Source organism: Clinocottus analis, unplaced genomic scaffold (assembly GCF_023055335.1).
Source record: "Clinocottus analis isolate CAN_PGR_092001 unplaced genomic scaffold, fCliAna1.0.p SCAF_8, whole genome shotgun sequence".
NCBI classification, from domain to species: domain Eukaryota; kingdom Metazoa; phylum Chordata; class Actinopteri; order Perciformes; family Cottidae; genus Clinocottus; species Clinocottus analis.
The window spans coordinates 16,116,841-16,138,580 of record NW_027176240.1 but is presented as its reverse complement, the minus strand read 5'-3'; the positions used below and the strand labels follow the sequence as shown (position 1 = coordinate 16,138,580).

General features: G+C 44.9%; 1 protein-coding gene across 2 annotated transcripts; it reads left to right on the top strand.

Moving 5' to 3' along the window:
* Nucleotides 1–794: 794 nt before the first annotated feature.
* Nucleotides 795–21,611, top strand: smoc2 (SPARC related modular calcium binding 2). 2 transcript variants are annotated; one of them, XM_068568236.1, is made up of 13 exons: nt 795–1,120; nt 6,464–6,626; nt 8,757–8,863; nt 9,081–9,180; nt 10,019–10,054; nt 12,186–12,233; nt 13,334–13,408; nt 14,993–15,179; nt 16,066–16,148; nt 19,758–19,857; nt 20,022–20,269; nt 20,869–20,906; nt 21,097–21,611. In XM_068568236.1, the coding sequence occupies exons 1-13, from the start codon at nt 1,046–1,048 to the stop codon at nt 21,118–21,120; spliced, it is 1,284 nt and encodes a 427-aa protein (XP_068424337.1). In that variant the 5' UTR covers nt 795–1,045; the 3' UTR covers nt 21,121–21,611. The 2 variants fall into 2 exon arrangements, with proteins under 2 accessions (XP_068424337.1, XP_068424335.1); XM_068568234.1 differs by having other exon boundaries at nt 10,019–10,063.
* The last annotated feature ends 129 nt before the right edge of the window (nt 21,612–21,740 follow it).

Here is a 21,740-nt window from a genome sequence, read left to right as displayed (position 1 = left end):
ATTTTAGATTTAATATTAACTCAGAAGAGTTTGGCATTCATTACTTTCCAATCAAATCAAATTGTTGTACCAATCAAATAGCAATATTGCAACATCGTTGTTATTTAGAATTTAACTGCCAGATTGAATCGTTTTTGTATTCTGCTGCATTAAAACTTTGTGTAACTTTACGTTGGCAATGGTATTGTAAACTAAGAGATAATGTTGTTGTCCAAATTGTATATTGAAGTGCGTGTGTGTGTGTGTGTGAGAGAGAGAGAGAGAGAGAGAGAGAGAGAGAGAGAGAGAAAGAGAGAGAGAGAGAGAGAGAGAGAGAGAGAGAGAGAGAGAGAGAGAGAGAGAGAGAGAGAGAGAGAGAGAGAGAGAGAGAGAGAGAGAGAATGGGGAGCGTGGGGAGTCCTCCAGTATGAGAGTTTGAGCGCAGTGTTTCTTGTTCTTGCTGACCCTCCCAGCAGACAGTAGCCCGTCTGGTCCCCTCCTTTCTTTGCCAATTGAATTTAATCTCAGGGTCCTCTGCGGAAACCGGATTTCTTGTTGTGGCTTTAAAGGAGAAGGAAAAAGGAAAAGAAAAAGGGTGAAAACCTTTTGAAAAAGAATACCTGGCGTGTTTGCCTCAGCTACCAGCAGCAGACGGAGCCTCTAAACGTATACCTACCGGCTAGGGAACTGCCTGCATCCGATAAGGGATCTAGTCGACAAAATCAAGTGTGGAGGGAGGGAGTGTGGAGAAAGAAGTCATATTGAAGAGAGGGGGAAAAGGGAGAGGAAACACCGAGGGAGGGGAAAAGGTCAGGGACGCGGGGGGCTTCATCGCACTGCCAGAAATAAGGAGAGTGTCTACACCAACGGTTTGGCAGACGGAACCAAGCAGCAGAAGTGAAATAAACCAACAACCCGTCTCCCCAACACTGATTTTTTTTTCACCCGCTATAGGACTACTTCGGCTTTTGACTTCTTCCCAGTCGTGTTTTGGTAAAATCCCAGCAACGCAGACTGATTTTTGGATCGTGCGTAATTTGGAGAGTTTATTGCACTCTGCGTCAGGATGCGCGTCTGTCCGCTGCTGGTCTTCCTCTGTCTGCTGTGCGCTGGACGCGCTCAAAAGTTCTCTGCTCTCACGGTAGGAAGAGCCATTTACAACTCCAAGAATACGTCTCATTCATACACGTAAAAAAAAAGGGAAGGATGAAGTGCGTAATATTTGAGTCAAATGCACACACTAGCAAATATTTTACGTCTGTCACATATAAAGCAGATATGTTTAAAGTCAGTATCCTTTTTGTCTTCCTTGTGATATTCACCTTTAATAATCAGAAACACTTGTATTGAAAACAATACATAAACATAGTGATGCATTTTACATCACTTTTAGCAGCGTTATGACCTAACTAAATCACAGAGAGCTCTATACTCTCTCCAAATGAAAAGGTGTTTATTGTTTGATTAAGTTTTATATGCAGTATAAATTCCGGCCGAATTTAAGATACATTTTTAAAGCGTCATAGATCCTCTGGCAGTTTGCATTTTGGAATAAGAGGTCTCTGTGTTCTCTATAAGTTGTCTAAACTAAACATGCCCCTGTGTTTCAGTGGCTCTTAAATGGCAGAGTTGCCGCCTTGCCTGCGAAGGAGTTCACTGGTCTGTTAGCAGCACCACTGTGGTTTGCTTTTATTGCCTTTACATGTCTGTTAGCGTATTGTCTGCCTCTCTGTCCTGTTCACTCCTTGTGTTGTGCATAGAGGCTACTTGGTCTGCTGCTCCAAAGCACATGGCTTTGTTGACAACAGCAGCAGAGCAGTGCATCCTGTCCATTGACCTTAAACTGCATCTTTAAAGACGGATGAGCGGGGATTTCATGTCCACGATCAAGTGCAGGTATACCGCGCAAAAGGAGGGACAATACAGAGTGGAATGTGCACTGTCATAGCCTTTACCCCTTGATTTAGAGATTGACGTGGCAGCTGCTCCCCCTGCGCCGTTATTTATGGTTCGGGTGAAGGATGCCTTAATATCCAAATGGAAACAAATGGCCATGAGTTGTTAACCAACAGGTGAAGGTTCGGAGATCTTTTCTCCCTGACGGCACTATGGAGTCGTGGAATGTGGGAGGAAGATGTTGCACTAAGCAGATGCTCCCCCTTATTTTCAGCATGATGCACACACATTTAAATGCACAGAGTATGTTGTTTTTTTTTAAGGGTTCTTTATTGAGATGTCAAGGGTAGTAAATTTACCCAGCAGTTGATGTAAAGGTTACACAGATGCAACTGTGTGTTTGTGTTTGCATATGACACAGCATCCACTGTGCTCTGGATATGCGAGAAAATGTCAGTATTTCATTACAGGTTTCAGTGGAAACTGTGTCTGTGTCTCATGAGACCTTCTTTATTGGAATAGCACATGGATCACTTGTCATTTAGCCGGACCTTGTGGGTGACTCATGGCTTACTGTGTTAATGACAGAGGTTATTTTTGGTTTCAAGAAAATGTCTCCATGTGATATTTTGTGCATATTGAGGTCAGACAGGCAGTCAAATTTGGGATATTTGCCCAGGTTATTCATGAGGCAGACGTTTTCCATGGTTTATGGAAGTATTAAATCATGTGTGAAAAGATGAGGGAGCAAAGAAAGTTAACCCAATTTTAGTATAACATATGGGCTCCTTTGCCCCCTATGCTTTCATAAAATTGTACATCTGCTCGGAGAGATTTCTTTTGTCTCGTGACTATCAGTGGCCTTTCACACCACCTCTCTTTGTTTTTAACATATTTCACAGCAATTAAATGCCTTTTCCTTTGATTGAGTTAGTAGTCTGCTTAAAGGCTGTCACTTTCTTCCCTTTCCACCATGCTGGAAACTAATGATCCCCTTTGCATCCTAGCATCCACGCAGGAAACTCCAGCCATTTAACACGTTTGCCACGGCTCTCAGCTGGGGCCCCCATTGACCCCGCGGGGCCGTGGTGTGAGGGGCCTCTTGGGGCACTGGAAATGGGGGCCTCCCAGCCCAGAAGGCCCTTATCAACCTACAATGTGCTCACTGCTGGAGGCTTGCCTCCTGCGTACTCCATTCAATCCCACAATGCTGCAGAGCCAGGGGGAGGTAATTGGATTTGATTTGTATGCTGGTTGGTCTGGAAAAAAACAAAAAGTTTCCCTTACACTGCGCCAGTCTCGCCCTCTCTCGCCTGTCTCTTGTTCTTTTGCCAACATCTTGTATTATTTGAGCAGATGCGGAAAGCATCTTCCAAGAGAGATCATACAAAGAAAAAAAAAATAATCATGAAAGGAAGGAGCAAAATAAAGAGAAAGTAAAAACAGATAGGTTGAGCCATGCTGCTTGGAAGTAGACAAGAAAAGGACTTGAGTGAAACATAAAATTTGAGTCACAATATGTGTGTTTTTATCTGTCTTTTATGAGTCTTCTTTTTATGACAAATCGGGGTGGAAGCTTGTGCTGCATGGTGGAGACCATCCATCACTCTCCACCACATGGCTGTGCATGATGATGGTGGCGGATTGAAAGGCCTGGAATGAGACATCAGGGGAATGTCAAGGCTCTGCCTCGGCCTCGCCCATCCATCACCACAGCCATACGCGCAGAGATCCGCAGCCGACAGCTAACTACCATTAAGAGTACACAGGAGGAAGAGGATCTCAACACACCATCAGTCTAACGCTTCCTCCTCTCAATGGCTTTCACATCTTATTAGTTCTCCTCCTTCAGCATGGCCAACTGTGACTTTGAAATAAACACTTGGTTGTCTGATCGTCAATCTGGGTGGCTGATTTCACGGGTGGCTGATTTTGCGGCGAACTGTGTTTTTTTTCCACACTGTGTTCTTTGAGCTCCATCGAAAACTTGCAGCATCTCTGTATGGTAGACATCGAGCGGGACGCTGGGCTGCTGAATGACTCAGTTTGGGTTGTCAGTCTGCTGGCTTACAAGGGCCAATGCTTATAACGCTGGTGTAGTGTGAGCACTGTGCTGGCCAGCACGAGCTGTGGCGAAGGCTGGCGGTCCACCACCGAGCATGGCTGGACGCACTCAGACACTATCGGAGCAGTTACTGGCTTTGAGGGGTTGCAAAAGCCCTCCTCAGAACAGCCTGTCACGCCTGCTGGACTTTGTGTGAAGGGTGAGCTGTGAGCGACAGAGTGGAGGGTGAGAGGAGGTCATCGCTGCAGAGGGATGTCCTAACTGGTGAGGGAGGACAAAGGGAGAGTACTGACAGGAGACGGTCAGTTAGATGCAATGATGCAAACAATCCAAGAAACTTGGGGGCAGTAACGAGGAGAGCAGGGAGATGTTAGACCCCCGAGCTCCTAAATGGACAATAAATAAGTAGCCTTAGAGCGAGAACTAGAGTATCCCACTCAAGTCGTGCTTTGTAAATCTGAGATGTTAGCAATTTATAAGAAAGTATCACAGTAATTCTTCTCAAGATATCATCAAGCAACAGGTGCCCTCTTCACGTCAGTTTCTTCAGAAATTAAATTACAAGCGAAAGAAGCAATCTTAAAATGGAGAACTCCTTTCACTCGCGTCAAAGTGTTTAACTGTCCCAAACTCTTTGGCTTGCGATCCCTCAGACTTATCTTGGGACCTTTTGTGGAGTTCTAAACACCCAACGGGACCCAAGACAAATATTTAGTTCACTGCTGTAGACGACACTGTAAGTATTACTTGGCCCAGAATAAATACAATACTTCATTAGTTCTCTTTAACCAGTGGAAAACTGCTCTCACTATTCATATTATGATATTCCCCAAGGAGGAAAAGGGATTACTCTCCATATTTCTGTCTAGAAAGATGAACAATGAGTGTTGAGACTTGGACACAAGCTGTTCTTGTAAGCAAACAGTTCTGCAGTGTCATGATCTGCTTTTAGTATCTTCTCATGACAACACATACTTTTTAAAACGCTGGGAAGAAAGACTTTGTACGTTTACTTTTTTTTCCTTCTTTTAAATTGAATTCAATCCGAAAGACTCATCTTCTCTCCCTCGCGGCTCTTCTTCCGATGTGTTTCAACGGGCCTCTCCTTTCTGATCCCCCCCCCCCGGGAAGATTTATGAGTGGGGTTGACAGAGTGGGCTGTAGACCCTCCCTCGCCTCCCACCCCATCGGCCCAGGGCGACGCTGCCTTCCCTGCCAACCCTCTTCCAGGTGCATGGAGCCCCGCAGCTCTTCTCGTCTGAATGCAGAGGGCTGCCACTGAACCTCATCTCTCATTTGTAAGATGTCAGACACAACAAATTTATTTTATTGGGGATCGTCCTGCCCCTCTCTGTGGATGTGGTTTGCTCTTTATCTTGCCATGCCCTTTCTTTTGATAACTGGTAACAGATTTTTATGGCTTACCTTTAATTGAGGGCTTAGATTCTGCTTTGTGCCACGGATTGATTAGTGTATGTGTGTGTCTTAGAAAGAGGGAAAGTCGGTCTGCTGTCAATAGTTGACAGGCAGGGCATTCAGACAGATTTTGGAGTTTGTGCATCCAGTGAAAACTGAACAATAACATCACAAAGCAAACAAGTAAAACTGAAAGAAAAATGACAGCGATTCATATGTGCAAATACTTTCATTATAAGACAAGACAAAAAAGATTTTGTGAAGGTATTTATCTTTGGATATGACTGACTGAAAACAGCACCTGCATAGGCATGGATGGAGTGTTAGTTTTTTTCCACTCCACCCAGGTCATTATTCCACCGGCCGGAATGAATCACGCAAAACGTTATGAAAACCCAACACTCGCACTGTAGCAACACAAAGCTCCCTGACATCTAGTTTATCCAGCCACTCTATCATTCACTTGTTTTTTCATTCATTGAAGCAGTCACAGCTTGATTCCACCCCCCTCACCACCGCTGCCTTCCCATTGTGTGGCCCGACGAGAGGGTTTCATACACACGGTGACCGACACAATGGTGGCATTGACACAGGTGATCCGATGCGTTCAGCCAGGAGTCTCTGTCCTTGTTTCTCTTTTCATGGCTGAGTAAAACATCCTCAGGAGCAATTCCAGGTGAATAGCCGTGCAGCTGTTGGCACGGGAGACACGTCAGTCAAGTCTTCTCCGGCACTGGAGACAAAGACAAAGCATGGCTGCACCCTGACAGGCTTGTCGTGACACTGACTCATCCTTGTGTTTATCAACGCTTTCCAGTCTGTTCATGAAAGCAATTTGCTTATGAACCTCCTTATGAACATTTTGCAACAGAATTAGACACCGGCAATGGCTACCTGACATTGTTGGTGTCATAGCTTGTTTTTGTGGATACATTTACTCCAACACAGACCCCAAACCCCTTTTCTTCACAGGTTCCTCCAGAATTCCACCTGCTGGAGTGGAAAATACAATATTTTGGGGCTCATTTAGCCCCCTCCCCCCCTCGCCCCGCCCTCCAAAAAGTCTAATTTGGCAAATGTTTTTCTGTTTGTCTCCTGCTGTTGTAGTTCCTGCGGGTGGATCAGGATAAGGAGTGCAACATGGAATGCAGCGGAACTCCTCGCAAGCCCCTCTGCGCCTCCGACGGCAGGACCTTCACATCTCGCTGCGAGTTCCTCCGAGCCAAGTGCCGCGACCCCCAGCTGGAGGTCATTCGGGGGCCATGCAAAGGTCAGGTCATGAGTCACGCTTCAGCGCCGCCTGGCGCTCTTTAATGCGCAGTGGGGGTCACAGTAGAAACTTGTGGGTTAAATTCATTTCAGCATAATTGATTCTTTGAGTGCTGGAAGGGCGAGTGGGGTTGACATAGTGAGAGTGGGTGGAGGCGAGTGGCTGGTACCATCATTTCACACCATTTTAAAAGAAAATGTACGTCGTTAATCTGTCAAAATACTAAATTGATTGTTTTCAGTTGAAGTATTTTTGTTTATTTACTCATGCAACAGATATCCATTTAACGGCATCATGGGACGGGCCAACAACGAAATGGGTTTGGCTCTTTGAAATCAAATCATTATGCAGAGGCGAGGCCTTTTGAATGAAATTCTTGACAAGAATTAATGGTCTCATTTTCACCATACTAGATGTAAAGCTGTATGTATGTGACCGAGATGAAAAGCAAAAGGGGAAGGAGAGCCAATGGGGTCAGGCGGCTCACAGACTCCCTCATTGTTAGTCGTCATTGGAAGTGAAACGCCCTTACACCCCAACGCTGCAGAAACCCTCTTACCCCACCCAACGCACTAACACTATACTGCTAGTTCATGGCTCCACAGACTGGGGACAATGCCCCATTCTTACACATTACAATATTCGATCACGAATGCTGGGAGTGTGAGAGGAAAAGGGTTTGCTTAAAACAGAAGTCTCATATGATGGAAAAGCATTCCACGATCTTATGCCCGCTCTGGTTCTCTATGGCAACGTCTCTAAGCGGACATCTGGATGTGGCGGACAGCGCCGTGACACAGAATAGAGGATTCCAGCTAGGAAGCTGAAAGGGACAAGAGTCCATGAAAGTCGTATTGTATACGTCAATAACATCGGGTCTGTGAGAGTTGGGACCCCCCCACCCCTCTCCTTCTGCTTCTGGACGGCCGGTTAGAAAGAGACACAGCGGCAGCAGCCGAGTCAGCAGCCGAAATACACCAGAGGACCGCTCTGGCCTAAAAGCACAGAGATGGGATTGTGTTTAAGGATGGTGAGACTGGCACCACTTTTTGTTTTCTATCTCTGTGCTCAGATGATTTTGCTCAGTGTCCTGTCATTTTTTCCAGTAAGCTTTTTGGTCGGAGCCCCCTGGAGAAGGACGATGGTTTTGGGTTTTTCCACTGGAGCTAATTTTAGAGCTCCTCACTTGCTGCTTTCCTCCATCCGGAACATCCAGCGTCTTGCCCCGTCTCCTCACCAGTGATACACACACACACACACACACACACACACACACACACACACACACACACACACACACACGCACACACACACACTCTAGACTGAGAGAAACAGTTGCACATATCCCTGCATAATGGACAATCTCAATGTCAGCCACGGCAGCGACATGCAGCCTCCTGAACAATCCGGTGAACGTTTCTTATGAATCATTACTTTAATGTGATTTCAACATGCCAGGCAGTCAGGCACTGCACGGCAGCTAGCGCGCCACACCAAGTTACCATCGAACCCATCGCTGCCCAACATTTCCTGAGAGTTTGCACAGCTGGTGCCGTCGGCCAGGTGAGATGGAGCAGCTGTGGAATGACAGGATGAGCCGTGGCTCCGACAAAGAGATGTGAAAAAAAAACGTGCTGTGCACGTAGGTGAGAAGCCGCTGACCCACATTTACATCAGCTTGAGCTGATCTGAGAAGACGGTCGAGGTTTTCAAGGAGAGTGAGACAGACTCTGAGACATTAAGGAAGGGTCAGGTTTTCCCTGTGCATCAGCCCTTTTCTTGGGTGACTGGAATGTTCTACAGGAGCAGCACGAGCTGCCTCACTCGGTAATGGCTTTACCACCAGGCACTGTGCAGGCTTGCTCCTAATAAGACCGGGGGTGTTGGTTCTATTCCCAGCCACACAAGTATCCGTCGCTTCCGAAATGTTTTGAATTGTTTTCCCTCTGGGGTCTCCACTTTCTCTGCATTTTTCGTTCATTCTTCATCATCTGTGAGATCCAACATCTTTTTTTTTTTCACGCACGGTGGTTTCATAGTTGTGCAGCAAAAGAAAATAGTTGAGCTGTGGGTTTAATCATGGGGTCTCTGTGATGTGTCGTGATTCTGGTGATTTGTGGCGCTCCTCAGATACGTCCAGATGTGTAGCAGAGAAGAAGTACACGGAGCAGCAGGCGAAGAAGCTCTTCCCACAAGTCTTTGTGCCTGTATGCAACCCTGATGGCACATATAGCGAGGTAACAAAAAAACACAACATAAATGATACTTCTTTTGAATATGAGGACTCCGGAGGCCCCAGTAGAAAGCCGTAACTCTGACGCTTGCAAGGATTGCTCTTTTCCGCCGTATGAATTGAATGCATGGGTTTTTAACACGGTTCCTTCTCACAGAAGCCATACCTGGTTTTTATTTAGCTTGTGCTGCCTTTGTGTTTACACGCTGCTTTGATTACAGGTTCAGTGCCACAGCTACACTGGATACTGTTGGTGTGTCACCCCAAATGGTCGACCCATCAGCGGCTCAGCAGTGGCCAATAAAAAACCCCGATGCCAAGGTGGGTGAAAGCCCATCAACGTGTCTTATAAAAGGGTAGCTAAGGATGACGTTTACAGTTATGCATACTGTATTCGCAGCTCAGTGTTCTTGAACCGGCACGTCGTTTTGTAATAAGCCTGATATACGATATACAAAAATGAAAATAGACTGGGGGATTTGTACAAGAATGCGGTTTCTGAAATTTTGTGAAGCAACGGCGATAAATCAAATTTAACATAGCAAAGCATGACATTCTCTGTTTGTAGGGGGTGCAATATTCAGTCCTGTGGGAAAGTAATCAGGGACCGGACTGACGGCCACGGGGCTCGAGTCCCCAGGACGGAGCGTTGCTCAAGGCTTTGGGCTGCGTGTGTAAATAAGCCTTGTAGAAAATCCCTACTGCAGAGTTGGGCAACAAAGTTAAACTGCAAGGAATGTTAGTGTTCTCGGCGGAAAGCGTCTGCCAAACAATCAAATAACCAATGCCACATGTCCTCCCTGTGTGTCTTTGTGGGGTTGCCTCGGAAGTCGCTGCCGCCCCAGCAGTGAGAAAGATCCAGAAGGAGCGGCAGCAGTTGTCTTGTAACTGCCAGCTATTTACTTCATCATTGCTGTGTATCAAAGTCCATACGTGTCATAAAATACATCTCCACGATGATTGGAGACAATTTGAATAAAGGAACACCATTTTTTAATAAAAAGGTGGAAAAGAGTTGCACTTCACGCCTTATTCACGTCTGGCGGCGAATCAGGTCAAAATTATGCAAAGATTTATACAATTTTTTTATTATTAAGGATGACATGAAAATGGTGTGCGGTAGTGAATTTTCAACTAATTTGAACACAATGCTTTTCAGGTTCAAAACAAGAGAGAGCTACGACAAGAGAGCCAGGTAAAGCAGGTGAGACTTTAATTCAAGAAAAAATGAATCTCAGAGGCACATTGACTCCTTTATGCTTGCATGCATGCATGCGTTCATGTTCACCCATGTGTGTACCTATCTAAGCTTGTATGTGCATGTGCGTGTGTATTAATTTGTGTCCGTCTGTTTGCCTGTTTCTGTGTTGGAGATGTGCAGAGTGGGTCTCCTGTTAAGGCTTGCCTTTCTAATATTTTGTCAATATGAGAGAGTGCGAGCAGCCTGAAGGCTGATATAACAGCCGTCTGCTACTGAGTAACGAGTCCAAGGAGAGAGGCTGCGGGGAGCTTTAGTGCACACCACCAGCAACTCCATCGCCTATAACCGCCTGCTGTCCATAACCAGGCAGCCAAACGGCCAGGGAGCAGCCAGAATGAGGGGATGCTGACTCATCATTCTCCTTCTCTCACTTGATCTCGCTTGGTCTTGCTTCTTTTTCAGCGTCGGTGTCATAAGATACAAGGAAATGTTTCGACTTTATTTTCCACCTCACTTTCACTCTGTCTCATTAACATCTGCCTTCCTCCAGATATAGAACCACTAAGTTCCCCTCCGGCTCCGCTCCAGACGCTGTGTGTCTTATACATTTGTTTAACTGTTGTGATTTGAAGGCTCACACAGAAAAAGCGTAATTTGGGTTGATTCTTTGTGTGATTTTGTGTGTGTGTGTGTGAGTGAGAGAGAGAGAGAGAAAATGCATTTGCGTCCACTATAACTTGTGTTTGTCACACGAGTTATTCCTGTCAGTGTGACATTTACGTCTGCGCCTCTCTCTCTGTAAACAGTCTTGGGTATAGTGTCTGTATGAGCCGGGCCAACTCATTACTCAAAGATCAAGTGGGAATGCAACATTTGAGAGAGCGGAGAGGGAGGTCAAGGGGAGGTTGTGGTTCAATCTGAACTGGTTGGATAAACAGGGTGTTGAAAAGTAGAATAAACTGTAGATTTGTGGTGTGCCAGCACTGAAAATAGAAGCGATTGCATCAAAATTGTGATTCAGCAGAAGCCCATCCCCACCTAAGCAGTTCACAGCAGCCATTTCTGCACTTTTATTTATCTGAATCTTGGTAATGTTAAACACCGAACGCCTTACCCTAAACCTATTTCTGGTGCTTGAGCAATTTATTCACATGCTGGAATCATATGCAGCTGACGACTGACAAACAGCAGTAAAACTAATGCCGTATGACCACAAATAGCGCGGGGGTTTCCTGGCAGATGCTAAAAGAGGTGTTACAGTCATGTAAATGGCCGCAAAGTAAAGATCGGTCATTAGTGGTTTAGTGTAAATCCCAATCATAAATACACTTTTTGAAATGGCATTTCCATCCGTTAAGTGAGCAGAGTAATAACATGTCTGCCTTGAGTCAGTCGCACTGACTGTATGTATTTTTATCCACCGAGCATGCTTGAGAAGATAAATCACTGGCATAACAAACGCGCGATAAATGTAAAATCCGGATTTTGCAATGTAGAATTTATTGTTAGAGAAAAGAAGTTTCAGCTAAATCGGTTTGTGGAGCCACCTATTAGAGATGCTCTGACTCATGCAATACCCAAGCTTTACTTTGAGCAGAATGAGTGACCTATACACTGAGGTTAACCACACCTACAGCCGTGGTTTTCCCCAAAACGACCCCCCTGCCCCTGGCCGCAAATCAAACAAAACACAGTCCAAACAAACCCTGAGCTTGATTCTCCCACTGTAAAATGGTTTGTCTCCAACTTGGCTGCTGCATTCTTCACCTCTTGTGTCTCATCCACCTTCACGCAGCTCTCATGACTCAAATGCAGGCAATGGAAGGATGGAGAAGAACATTGGTCCTCATCTTCTTCTCCTTGTTCATTTTAACTGACCTCAGTCTGTCCTGCATTGCATCATGATCCCCCTTGTTGCATGAAGTGAAGCCATGGGAATAAATGACCACTATACTTCTGTTTTTCCCTCCTGCCCCCCCCCCCCTCCTCTCTCTCCCCCCCTCCCCCCCCATCCTTTTTTTTTTAACCGGGCAACGTGCAAATCAAACATAGTGAAGTTGTTCTCTAATCTAGTTTACCCTCGTAATTGTAGTCTCCTTGCAAATATTCTCCATTCTAAATGCAGATGAGACTGGCCTAGTCGTGGATCCACAGACTGCTGGCGATGAAGAAGGTGAGCTCTTACGCGTTACGACTGTGAGTAAATAGTGTGCGTTACTGGAGACCACACCAGACAGTGGCAGTATCAGGCTTCAAGAAGGTATTTAGGAAAGTGCGATAGTGAAACAAATCCAATGTACAATATTTTACATATAAAAGAAAACTAACAGAGCAATTTCACCATCAGTTGTGTTTTTGCTCTTAAGCCTCTATAAGCTGGTCAGACCAGATCAAGTAATCGCACAACAAAGTGCCTGAGTGTTGATCTGAGCAAGGTGGTGTGTCATAGCTGAAGAATTTCTATTTTAATTTGTAAAATAAGATGAATGTGTCTATTTTTACTCTAGTACTATAAGCACCATTTTGAGGTATTGGACTTTACTTTAGGTATTGTTTTTATTCCAATTTACTTCTCAAATACATTTTGGAGGTAAATATTGTACTGTTTACGCCACTAAATAATCTGACAGCTCCAATTAGTGGCTGCTTTACATCCATGAATACATAATATAGAATATAAAGAAGTTAATGTCAGCTCCGTTCGGAGCCGCTTCAACGTTAACATGCTTCTAAAAATGAAATGGTACATAATAGTATAAACATCTGAAAGGGGTGAATCCATCATGAATACTTCTGATACTTTAGTTATTTGCATTGGTGCATGATATTATGAATGGAGTGTTTTTTTCTGTTATGATATTGTTTAATCTCCAAATGGCAGAGAAAACGACTTCTTCATTTCTAGATTAATAAAGATAATCCATCTCTGAATAAGAAGCAGACAGCCACATTTTTCTAAGTTGTATCGGAGCACTTTTATTGGCCTTTTACATTGTGAAGGAAGTGGTGTTTAATGATAGAACGTTTATGGGATCATTTGATAAGACAGTGGGAGACTCATAGTTATAGCTTTCCATTTTGCTGCTATATTTCTGGTCACAGCTGTCATATACAATTTAGTTTTCCACCTCCACTCCGGGGGTTTGAGATACGATAACCTTGATGTGCGTTTTATGACCTGTGAGTTTTGGAACCACCAGGTTTGGCACAGATGATATACGGGTGTGTGTTTTTGATTGAAGCTAATAAAGCTGTCTTGGTGATTTCTTTCAGACATCATTTCCCAGTACCCCACTCTGTGGACGGAGCAGGTTCGCAGCCGACAGAACAATAGAACCAGAGCACCATGTGAGTTTCAAACCACTTCATCTCTAATGACGGCGATTGGGTGTTTGCAAACCTCAACTGAAAGCACGCTCTGTGTTTTTCCTACTTGTGTGAGCAATCATGGTTTGAGGCTGTTCCTGTCTTTTAAGGACAGATGGTGGGTTGTGAAACCAATACGTCTTGGTGTTGGAGTGCGTCAGGCTTTGAGGATCTGCTTCTCTGTGGGTTCTTCGCGTTGCAGCGTATCTGTAATTATCAGCACATGGCACAAACACAGAATATCCTTTTCTTCTGGCTGGTCCAGAAGAATAGCTCCCCTTACACGCATGCACGTTTTAATTTATTGTCAAGATCAGTTGTCTCTTTGGGGAATAATGTTGCTTTCTGCATCAAACAATACTATCCTGAGGCCAGCCTCGGGACGAGAACCCAGTGTGCATATGTGCATTTGAGTGGGAATCCCATTATCATAATTTACAGCCAATAAAAAAAGCCTGAGAAATGCAACATTGATGGTTTTGATTACCATGTGCTCTTTGGGGTATTCGGGTGAAGAAAGAAAAAAAAAAAAACACAACAAAGAGAGCCCATACGGAGGAACTGGAGCGAAGAGAGTCGGTTGAGAAAGCGGGGAGCCATTTCATTCGGTCTCTTTTGTGTGGGTAAAGATCTCTAATGAAAATAAACAAAGAAAAGGGATATCCATAATCCCGCAGTAGCTTCCGAGCCTTAAGGCGAGTAGCGGAGAGAGGGAGAGAATGGTGCTGAAAGCCCTCATGGCCAGAAGAGCTCTACTTTCATCCCTTGGTTTAATGTTCAAATCTCCGTTGGAGAGTTGCATGACAGAGAAGGAGGCTGCTGCACAGGAACAAGTCTGATTAGATCCTGCTGAGCCTCTTAAAACCCCTCCCACCCATCCAAGCCGCTCGCTTCCCTGTGCGTACGGATAAAAGAAAGGATCAGAAAGCATTGCATTTTTTCCCCCCGCGGAAATTTCAAGCATATAAACATATAGATCCCGGCTCCTTTACAGTCGTGTTCAGTGTGTGCGGGCGTGTGAAGGCAAAGGCCCGAATGACCACTGCTCTGCTTTCGTCTTGTCTGTTTCTCTGTCTGTCACACACATCCACAGAGGGCAGTTGAGTGTCCAAATATTTACTTAACTTGGGGCATAGGGAGCTGTACTTAGTCATTAGCCTGTTAATGTGCGTAAACAGTGCCACGGGGGTCTGATATAACAGTCTACACACGCTGTCTTCGAGCACTCATCCTCCACCCCTTTGTCTTCTCCTCTTCTGCAGGGATGTCTTAGTGTGGAATGAGAGAGCAGTTCATGCGTTTGGCTTTTAAATAAAAATGAATTCAAACATACTGCATGTTGTGTAAATCCAAAAACGTGTGCCAGATCTGATAAAGAGCGTTATTCTTAACTTTAAACAAACCCTCTTCTTTCACGTCAAGTGTGTGTTTGTTCGGGGGGGGTGTATTTGCCAAGTCACACAACCTGGACCACCTGGTGAAAGCTGTCTTTGTAGGCGGCATGTGTTTACGTGACCAATCCACGCCTCCACTAATTCCTGTATAACCTCTGACCCCTCTTTCCAGCCTCATCATGTGACCAGGAGCAGCAGTCGGCCCAGGAGGAGGCGAGGCAGCACAAGAACGATGCCGTATTTGTACCAGACTGTGCCCAAGGAGGACTGTACAAGCCAGTCCAATGCCACCCTTCCACCGGTTACTGCTGGTGTGTGCTGGTGGACACGGGACGGCCCATACCTGGAACCTCCACCAGGTGGGAGAGACCTCACCTATGGTACTTTCACCTTAATTCTTGGAATTTATTGTTCGGTTCTTTGTGACAATCGCACCAGACAGTTGTGACACAAAGCAGGTAAGTGACACCCTCACACAGCAGAGTGGCCAATCGATAGAGCGGCTGTCCAACGGGATCATCTTGCTTTATGCCCTGTGTTGGCTAAAATGTTTTCCAACAACTGAGCATTATCGTCTCTGCAGGTCTAATTACTTGCAAACGTGAAAGAAGACTCAAAAATATAGAAACTAAAAGTAACTTCTCGATTTGAGATGCAAGTAAGCGGACAGATCTCCATTGAGGGTGACACAGAGTGACTCGGTAGTCTGCTGAGCGACAGGTCAGGGGTCAGTCAGACTGGCAGAGTGGGCCACTGGTACACTCTTATTGAGCAGCCAGGCTGGGGATCAGATTAACAAGGCTTCAGGCACAGTGCCAGACAGCACATTAGTACACATATGGAAGCGTGGATTTCCCCCCTTCCCTCTCCTTGTCCCAGATCAGCTTTTGGCCCAGTCGCACAGCAGCAATCGAGGCTCTGCCGGTTCGCCAAGGGAGGCCGTGAAAGCTTCCTTGTGTCCCACGCTCCCTGTCTGCCTCTCTCCCTCTATCCCCCCCCCCCCCCGTCATGTCCTCATACCAGCCCCAAATCCTTCTCCTCTTTTTGGATGTGATTCACAGCTTCTGGTTTGGCACAAATCAATTATTTGAATCCCTAAGATTTAACTGTACGCAGGTAATTAGAAAACTAGGGATCCTTCTCTGATTTTACAACTGGGATAGTGTTACTGGTTCAACAATCTCTTTTATCCATTTCACCTTGAAGGAATTGGCTTTTCCTCATGGTGCGTATTCTTTGTCACAGGTATGAACAGCCAAAATGTGATGGCAATGCCAGGGCCCACCCAACTAAACCTAAGGACCATTACAGAAGCAGACACCTCCAAGGTAGGTCTCTAACGGCTGAGCACAGTCTCTGTTTTTCCTCTCTGTTCAGACCACATGGTGAAGTTCCTCAGCAGTCAGCCTGCAACTGTTGCCGCGCTTGCAAGGTTGAGATAACAGTGCGAGTGTGTGTGTGTCCGTGTGTGTGTGTGTGTGTGTGTGTTTGTTGACACCATTAGCACTGTTGGTCAAGGAAATGCTTGATAAAGAGTTGAGGATTGCCAGAAAGCGCCCCTCGATGGTCAATAAGCAAGGAGACAGAGACAGATCGAGCTGAGGATTAATCTTCAGCTGACATGTGCGATGGAGGATAGTGGGATGATAGCACGAAGGAGAAACAGCAGGCGGGAGAGGTGGAGATAGTGGATAATAGGATGCCAGAGATAGTGATAGACAGACTGACAACAGCATAGATAACTAAATTGTGAGTGGAAGAGGAGTTTGGGGGTTGTGGTCGTGGGCTTAAGCACAGGTGAGCTCGTGTTTACTGTAACTATTTTTATATCTATTATTCCACCTACAGACTTTGTCGGGATACAGAATCAAAGGCACTTTTACAATTGAACTCACATGTCACCCTAAAACATGAGTGATTCAACCAGGTTCATCTTATTGCAGTTATCTTAAGCACTTTACCATGAAAAAAAGAGTTTAAACTGTTTTCCAAACTGTTTAAACCTTCCCCTCGTCTTCTTTCCATAGACAGTTGCAATGCAGTAGATGGAGGACATTCATATTGTTTTTCATCACATTTCGAGAGAGTTTTTGCATGACTTGAGAGTAATTGCATGACTTGTTCCTCTCCTAAAACCGCCGATAGGCGAAGTAGAGTTACAGCTTTCAGGTGCTGTGCACAACCAAATCACAGTTTACAGCTGAATGGTGCTTGGCAAAGTTTCTGTTTTTTGGTGGTTTGGTAAACATGTTAATAATCCTCCAGCAAATGAACAGAGCTGCCCCTGTTCCCATCTCATCCGCAACTGTTTACGTAACAGTGCGCCGGGCCAGAGCTGTGCTCTCTGCTTGCAGGTGCTGCATTTCGCGGCAGAGCAGCGCTCCGTCTCCTCTACGCCACCGAGGACTCTTGCGCGGTGTGTCATGAGCAGTGGGATGGACAGTGACGGATGAAAGCTCCTGAGACCAACAAATGTTACTCATCTTTGCCAGTGGCACTGGCGGTGCATTATTGCTAAGCTATTGAGCAGGCAAAATAACAGTGTGTAACTGCGGAAAGTGTGAAGTGGCGATGGGGTGGAAAACGGCCACAACCATAAGAAAGACCTCAACCCCAACGAAACCTCCTAAACACATGGTGGCAGGACAGAAAACAATATATGTATTCAGGCATGCGATCGTCAAACACACACACACTCACAGAAGTACACAGACTTCATTATACATGTGTAAAAGAAAAACCTGCGCCGTATCAGCCAGGTCGCCCATTATAAAACACACACAGTCAAAAAAAACACAGCATCTTGTTTTCTTTATGAGAAATTGCGTCAACGGCTGTAAACTGTGTTATTGTATGAACCAGGGATAATTATAAATGTTGCCTTCACATCGCTGCAGCCCATTTGACGTTGAAGCACTGGTGTTGAGAGGTTTATGGGGCGAGATGCGAGAAAGGAGAACTTTGCCCTGAAAGGGGCAGGAGAGGAAAGCGAAGTATTTGGCAAGCTTTCTCCCCAGAGCGGTATCATGGGATAGCGTCGGGGCAGCCATTGGGAGCTGCGGCTGTGAGTGCTGACAGGGCTCTGCCCCATGTGGCTCCATAGAAAAACACAGGGTCTTATTGACAGTAGCACACGGGCACACACATGCAAACATGCACTTACTGGCCAACGTTTCACTGCCAGCAGATATATGGAGGCGTATGAATGGTGGTGCAGATCTTAGCTTTTCAGGAGACATTTTCTTCACGATTTGAGAATTTCTCGACCTGATTCCATCCCGCTTCTGTCAAACTGGGCATTACATGATTTTAATCATTCAGGCATACAACAGCAGTCATTTACTGGTGCAGCCACGAACTGAATGGAAAATGGCCAGACTCAATTTCCTCTCAATGACAGCAGGAACATTTGTGTCCTCCCCCTCAGCTAAATGTTGTCCAGACAGACAGAAGCTGATCTGTCCCACCCCTCCCTCCCCCCTCCTGGAAAACCTCTGCCTTACCTGATGGCTTCCCATTTAAATGAACAACAGACATGCTCAGATTCCTGCAGCATTACAGAGAGGACGTGTGCTCTCCATTAAAAACACTAAGCCTCAAACAAGTCCAACTGCATCCCACAAATCTCCTTTCAGCCAGAAGCCAGATAAAAACACTTTGCCTTCAGAGGGTGCAATTGTATGGCTGTCTAGACTAAATAACCACAAGAGGCTCCAGTTTGGCCATTAACAGGTGGGTCAGATATTTTACTGGGCTAGGGCCAGAGAGGGCCTACTAAAACTTGAGTGCTGTTTAGCATGTAAAGGAGGCTGTGGAAGCGTTTGGACATGTGAGCGTTTCAACCCTTGGCCCGGTGCAGGCTGCTAAAGCCCTGCGCCGCTTGGGGAAGGTGGAGTGGAGGCTGGGTGCTGGGTGTTTACGCCGATGCTGGTCGCCACCTGTTAGAGAGGAGCAAAGCATGCTATTATCTCCAACACGGGAGAATCTGGCCCCGCAGGCCTGGGTCATAAAAAGTGTAGCACACTGTGTAGAATTTCTTCTTCTCCACAGGCAGAATAGCAAGAGGGAAGCCGGACTGTGAGAAAGCAGAGAGGAGTCGGGAGAGGAATCCAGGAATCTCTCAGGCCTGCGTAGCCTTCAGCTCTTCCAGGGCAACCTTGTCCTCCTCGCTCTTAAAACTATATGGCCAAACAGACAATTACTATCATTAGGGTCATTCCACTCCAGTTGTCCCTCCGTTTTAATTTTTTTCCTGTCATTCTTCATTTAATAATGCTTCTCTGTTGGTTTTAGTTGGGTAGTTAATGATAGATTTTGCGTTTTTTTTTATGGGTTTATTGTCTAATTAAATCAGCCTCTTCGCTTGTTGACATTTCAAATTGTAGTCTCATCACATACTAAAGATCAAGTGTTGAGTTGGGCCTCTGGATGCATACCTTTGAATCAGAGATCCATGCAAAATTCTCAGTAAGAGTGTCTGTCAGGACTGTATTAGGTCCTCTTAAATTCTCAGGTGCTGTATGGAGCCTCTTGTCCATACATACGATGTTCAGTAACGTCTTCTGTGCTGCAGCTGTCAAAACCATTCAGGGGCCTCCAGCATGGATGGCAGGTACCCTCTTCCTCCTCCAACTGAGGGGAGGTCTGACGCTCTGTGAGCAAAAGACAACTGTGAGAGTCATGTTTGGGTTTATTTTCTTGTTCTGCTGTCTTTATAAACTGCTAATGTTAAAACTACGCAGCCTGCAGCATGTCATCCCTCCACAAACATTTATTAGGCCACCTATAACGACAGCATTCCACATTGTTGTAATGCTGTTGACTGAGGGATAATAGCGAATATATAGATATATATATATATATATACTTATTTCCATATGAACCATAATACATGCTCACACACATTCATTTTGAGGTATTTGTGGTTTATTTTCCAGGCTGTCCTGGGGCAAAGAAGACCGAGTTCCTGACAAGTGTTCTTGACGCGCTGTCGACAGACATGGTGCACGCCGTCACAGATCCAGCATCCGCCGGAAGGTGTGACATTCGGAAGTCAATTTGCTCTTCTTAGAATTATTCATGAATCAATTTACCAAAAGATGACACAGCAGTGACAATATATATATATATATATATGTTAACAGTTAAATGAAGTGATGGTAGGGCAATTAATAGCTCATGAACTGATATCTGTCGTTTAGAATGGCCGAGCCCGACCCCAGCCACACCCTGGAGGAGAGGGTGGTCCACTGGTATTTCAGTCAGCTGGACAAAAACTCCAGTGGGGACATTGGAAAGAAGGAGATCAAGCCTTTCAAACGCTTCCTGCGCAAGAAGTCCAAGCCAAAGAAGTGTGTGAAGAAGTTTGTGGAGTACTGCGACATCAGCAACGACAAGGCGCTGTCTCTGCAGGAGCTGATGGGTTGCCTCGGGGTGATCAAAGAAGAGGGTGAGCTGAACAACACAACGCAATTGTAATCAGATCTTTGTAATTTTTTGTAATTGCCTGTGTGCTGTCCAAGCAAACTGACAAGGCAGAGGCAGTATCTGGATTTGGCCACATGCTGGATCAGAGCACACGGGACTGTATTCGCCTGATAGACGTTTGAAGGGTCTTATGTATTTCCTTTCAAAACCAAAAATACAATAGCAAAGTGTGATGGATTGAACAGTCGCCAGTCATTTTGCGCCATTGCAGCGCTAGACTTGCACAATACGATGTGTGTCGCCATCAAATGCTGGTTTAGAACTCTTTGTGGGATTTTCATTTTCATATAAGTCAGCCAGAAAAGTCGCGGGATCATTTTGAACCAACTGATGGAGCAAACCATAATTAGTGTCTCTAACTCAAGCTAATGACATCTGCTAACAGTTGTCACTTATGTTGTCAAAATTGGTTGCAAAATTGATACAGGAAGTCTGCTTTTGTTTACATATGTTTGAAATCAAGGACCAATTGTTTCAAAAATTGCTAAGAGGCGCTTCAGTGGACCTGCTGTATTTCATATGTTATGGTTGTTGAGGTTTCTATCACTTTTTGTACCACAGGGGCCAAACCAGGAGAGGGTTTATCTTCCAGTAAACTAGTAAGTAAACCACTCCTCCCATACTAGTGGATGAAATGATGGCACATCTACAGTTTGATTGTAATAGTATGTCTCTGTTTGTGGTGACTGAGTGCACTGAGAATATAAAGTAGTTAATAGAAACGTGTCAGCCTATTTGTGAAGTATCAACGTGTGTCAAACTGATTTCACTTTAATTTGCTCTCCCCAGAATCCCTCAAGGAAGCAAGGCTAAACCAGCATCTGAGATTTCCCCTCCCGCTTGGAGAATCTGCCCTCAACAATCGGCAATAATGGAAACCATAGTATTTGCACTTTGTACTTTAAAAAAAATGTAAATTCACTTTGTAGAAATAAGGTATTTAAACAGACTGCTGAATCTGTGAATGATGTAGTTAGCTTTTTATGTCCCGACAAACAAAAATTATTTAACACATACAATGTATGTGTTCTTTGTGTGTCTAAAAAGTATACTTTTCAAAGTTGTACAAGTTTTCATGTTCGATGATGCTTTTTGTGCCCCTTCCCCCACTGTACTTTTCTCCTCACGTTGATGATGGTAAAGCGGATATACGGATAGTTTGCTACAATAACTTAGACCATACCATCTCTCATGTACTGACATATAGCATTTCTTCTTGTGTATTGTACAGCAGTTTACAAGAATGTTTTAAACATGCGGCATAAAACGTCTTACGTGCTCACATGTATCCATGTTTATTAGAAATAAAGACCTCTTTTATACATTTGGTTTCTGTGGTTTTACCAGTCTTAATGTGTTAAAGGTTATTGGGTCAGCAAATTCCTTTGTTTCTCTCTAATCCAATTAGTTTTCATGCTCTTTATATAAATTGT

Bases quoted from the DNA above. Each gene is read 5' to 3' on its own strand.
- smoc2 (XM_068568234.1), top strand. From the start codon at position 1,046: ATGCGCGTCTGTCCGCTGCTGGTCTTCCTCTGTCTGCTGTGCGCTGGA. The intron at 8,864-9,080 runs GTAACAAAAAAA...CTTTGATTACAG, and splicing joins CTGATGGCACATATAGCGAG to GTTCAGTGCCACAGCTACAC. The intron at 10,064-12,185 runs GTGAGACTTTAA...TTCTAAATGCAG, and splicing joins AAGAGAGCCAGGTAAAGCAG to ATGAGACTGGCCTAGTCGTG.